The 3,904-nt window shown below is 46.4% G+C and overlaps 1 protein-coding gene; it reads right to left on the reverse strand.

Moving 5' to 3' along the window:
• Window positions 1–241: 241 nt before the first annotated feature.
• On the reverse strand, window positions 242–2,044 carry GSTUM_00010305001 (uncharacterized protein; the record flags this gene model as incomplete). XM_002841204.2 has 2 exons in its annotated part: window positions 1,318–2,044; window positions 242–1,267 (listed from the first exon to the last, which is right to left on the reverse strand). Exons 1-2 carry the CDS (start codon window positions 1,819–1,821, stop codon window positions 242–244), a joined length of 1,530 nt encoding a protein of 509 aa, XP_002841250.1. The 5' UTR covers window positions 1,822–2,044.
• Between the last annotated feature and the right edge of the window lie 1,860 nt (window positions 2,045–3,904).

The raw sequence follows: 3,904 nt of genomic DNA on the forward strand, positions 1-3,904 counted from the left end.
GAAAAAATAAAAATAAATCCTATGATACAGAAAGAAACCTAAAAAACAATCCCAACCAGCATACAGTTCCCACAACCTCCCCCGCCAAAACCCCACAATCATATCATCCATACGGTTACCATATCTTCCAACCAAAGAAAAACACAAGATACAAAAAGAGAACAACGGAATAACATAGATTCCACAAGTTTAAGGAACAAAAAAAAAAAACAGATAAAAAAAAGGAAAGAAAAAAAGTCTATTAATTCCTCCTCACTTTCTTCCCCTCCCTCTCACCATCCCCATTCCTCACGACCTCACCTCTCATGGCGGCAAGATCTGCATCCGCCTCCTCACTACGAAGCGCGGGTGGCGGCGGTGCAACGCCTGCTTTATTAACAAATGTAGTACCAAACCCGGGAACACCATTGAGCACAAGACTTTCAATCTCACGGGTGTGCCTGGGCGGATTCGATCTGGTATTATAATTCCCGTTGGTAACCTCCTCGTCGATTTCTAATTCCGGATGCGGAGTGACAATGCCCGGGTCCACATTATCCTCCTCAGAGTCCCCATCATCGTAATGCATCTGCGGCCTCTCGGTAAAAAACCGTACGGCAGCAAGTGAAGCTTGATTCCCGGCCATTTGCAATTCCTTCTCCGTGAAGAGTTTGTCGAAGGAGTAGACTGGTGCGTAGACCTGCTTGAGGAGTTCTTCCCTCTTGCGGCGGAGGGCTTCACGGTCTATTTTTTGCTGGGAGGAGGAGGAGGGGTCAAAGTTCATGATCGCCGAACTAGAGGATGGGCTCGCGGCCTCGTGGATGGGCGGTGTGTGGGTTTCTTCAATTTCTTCCCTGTCACGACGGGCGGCACGCTTGCGCTTGCTGGTCGAGCTTGGTAGGTCAAAGTTTATGCCTACACCAAAAGAGAGGAGTTCTTCAACTTCGCCCGCGCGACGGCGGGGTTTGCGGCGGGTTTCTTTCTCTTCTTCTGTAGGGCGGGAGGGCGAGGAGAGACATGGGACCATGCCGAATTGAGAAGGGTGGAGGAGGAGAGCGTTAGTTTCTGTGAGGTCTGTGTAGACTGATGTTGAAAGGGCGGATAGTGAAGATAAGGCTGCTGAGGATGTTGATTCTTTCTCTGCGGCGAGCTTTTTAAGTTGCGTTTTTAAGCGGGCCATTAGACGAGTTTGAATTGTGTTTGTCAGAGATTGGTGTTCGCTCCTAGCGAGGACTATTGAGCGCTTGTGTTGGAATTCTAGGGATGCTACTTTATGGTTATAGTTGTTCTATGTCGGTTAGATGACTAGAATGTTCTGAGGTAGGAGGGAGTAAATACGTGAAGCAGAGAAAGTTGAGCATCCCTCTCCTCCATCCCCTCATTCACAGCCTCAATAAAATGTCCATACCATCTTCCTGCCATTCCCGTAACTCCCACTCCGCTCGCATCTTCCTTGCCCGCAGCCCCAGGACCGGCTCCAGCCCTCGCCCCGTTGGCAGAAGAAACTAGGTCGGATAAACCCATCCGTTCAAGCTCCTCATCAACTTGCACCTGGATACGCTCCGGCGAATCATCCAAGAGCCGCATATCCCGTCCAGAAGCATCGCATTTGGTGATTAGATGGATATCAGCCTGGATAGACGCAAGTTGTGCTCGGTAGTGTAGGTCCCGCACAAGGGGGTTAGTAGGATTATGGAACGATGTCGTGAGGGCAGTGAGCTTTTCGCTCAAGGCGTGTCTACGTTTATCGCGTTTGCTCTGGGGAGGAGCAGTTGGTGGGGGGAGCTGATTGGGATGAGGAGTAGGTGAAAGAGAAGGGGGACTTGGTGATGGTGATGCCATTTCGGATGGCGTGTTGGTAGTGTTGAGGCGAGGTGAGGTCGAATTGGAATGGAGATGAAAGTTTTGAGCTTAACGGAAGGGGAGAGCCCTTTCGGTTTGTTGAAAATGTGCCTAGAGTAAAAGTTTTTCGGTTTGAAGGGGTGGCCTACTATATCTTGGTGAGAAATCCTCAAGAGCTCGGCGAGAGTAGGGAAGCGGAGGAAGGTTGAGCGATGGGGGTGAGAGGAGGCTAACTCAAAGCATAATAGACGTCGACGGGCGAACTTTGAGGCATCGGGCGCGACTCTTCTGCGCCTCTAAGCATTCGGGCCGTCTGCAACAATCGCTTTGTTGAATTGGGTGTCTTGGCAATACCAGCAAAACTGGATCTATCTACTCGTACCGGTACAGTACAGTACAGCACTGCGATAGCCTTTTTGGACCAAAAACACGAGGACCGTACTATACTCGGATGTGTCCATAGAAGCTAAAAAAAAATATAAACCTTGTCTCCATAGAACTTTGTATGGGGCTAGCAGAAGCAGTTTCCCGATCTTATTGGCATACCCGATTATAGATTAACGGATTAACTTAGGATCATGTTGAGACAATGCTGGCCAAATAAGCAGGCTTGATACACTAACAGCATACGGTACCTGTACTAGTACTGGACAGTTGTACTTTTCAGCCACGAAATCGATTTTTGGGTTGCCAATCAAGATATACTGTACTGCACATTCCGGGCCACAAGTATGAGAATGATGCCACCTCGAGGAAACCGACCCTAGAAACTTCTCGCCCAGTGGGAGTTCGCCGTGCACCAGTTGTTGGAAGCAGGCCTCTCAAATACTGGCACTGTACGAGTACAGTACTCTGTGAAACTAGTCGACAAACGCAAAATTCTAAGAAAAGTTATCACAAGACCTAACGCAGTCTCGTTCGCAGATAAAAATTCTCCTGACCCGAACCATCCTTGTGCATACAAGGGATAATACACTCGGGAACGGGCTACTACAGGTATGAGGCTTATATTAGAGATATATAGCAAAGGGGTTTCTCCCTAGCAGTGGATGGTATGAGCACAGTATATCCATCCGGCTTCTCTCAAGCGAGGATCAGCCGTTAGGAATAAATAACAATTCCATGTAGAACCCATCGTAGACATCCAGAGATAAAAGTTATATCGCCGACCCAACACTCTCCCGTTCGACAGAACACGCCCATCAGAGATACCGGGAATTCCTCCGCACTTCTCGATGATTAATAAAGCAAGACAGTATGAGCCTACCGGTACTCTCGGGTATGTACTCAGGTATTTCAAAACCCAGCTTTTTTTCTTTCCTAGGGCGTAAGAGATCCTTGTCGAATCTTGGAAATTTTGTTCCATAAGGTAAGTTATATCTATATCTACCTTATCATATCATATGGGAATTCATATGATATGATACCTTATAAGGATATAGGCATCACTCTCAGCCCCTCCCCCCCCCCCAAAAAAAAAAAAAAAAAAAAAGAGCTTAGGCCCTGCTCGGCTTGTACCAATTTAAATAATGAGGTACAGCGCCTAAGTTTTGTATGTTCCACAAGCAGGGGGTGTTTGGCTAGCAGGGATAATGAGACAGATGGAGTAAGTGGGTTGCAGCCAGCAAGGCTGGGTGGTTCAGAAAGCATTGATGAAAATTATTGTGTACTCAACACTGACAACTTTTAAAATCCTATCACGATGTTCAATCACCATTTCCCAAAAAAAAAAAAAATTTTAAAAAGAAAAAAATAAATATTTCCTTTCTGTGACCTACCACTGATATATAGTCACATCCTGCTGTCCTGGACCTCATACTCCCAGATTGCCTGTTGTTCCAAACAATATTCTCTGAGCTTGTAATGATTCTACTGCTCTGTACTTAGTTCTTCAACAAGTAACAACCTTACCTCTTCAGTTTCCCTGATACCTCGATAGCTCAGAGAATTCCTATTGTCACTATTACTTCTAATAGTGAGGATAACATTGTACTTGCAATACCTCTTGTAAGTGAGATCTCTTTCACATGTAGTATTGTGCAAAGTACGTATGAAGTATTGATTCAACTTGTAGTATAGGAAT

Source organism: Tuber melanosporum (genome assembly GCF_000151645.1).
Source record: "Tuber melanosporum whole genome shotgun sequence assembly, scaffold_69, strain Mel28".
NCBI classification, from domain to species: Eukaryota; Fungi; Ascomycota; class Pezizomycetes; order Pezizales; family Tuberaceae; genus Tuber; species Tuber melanosporum.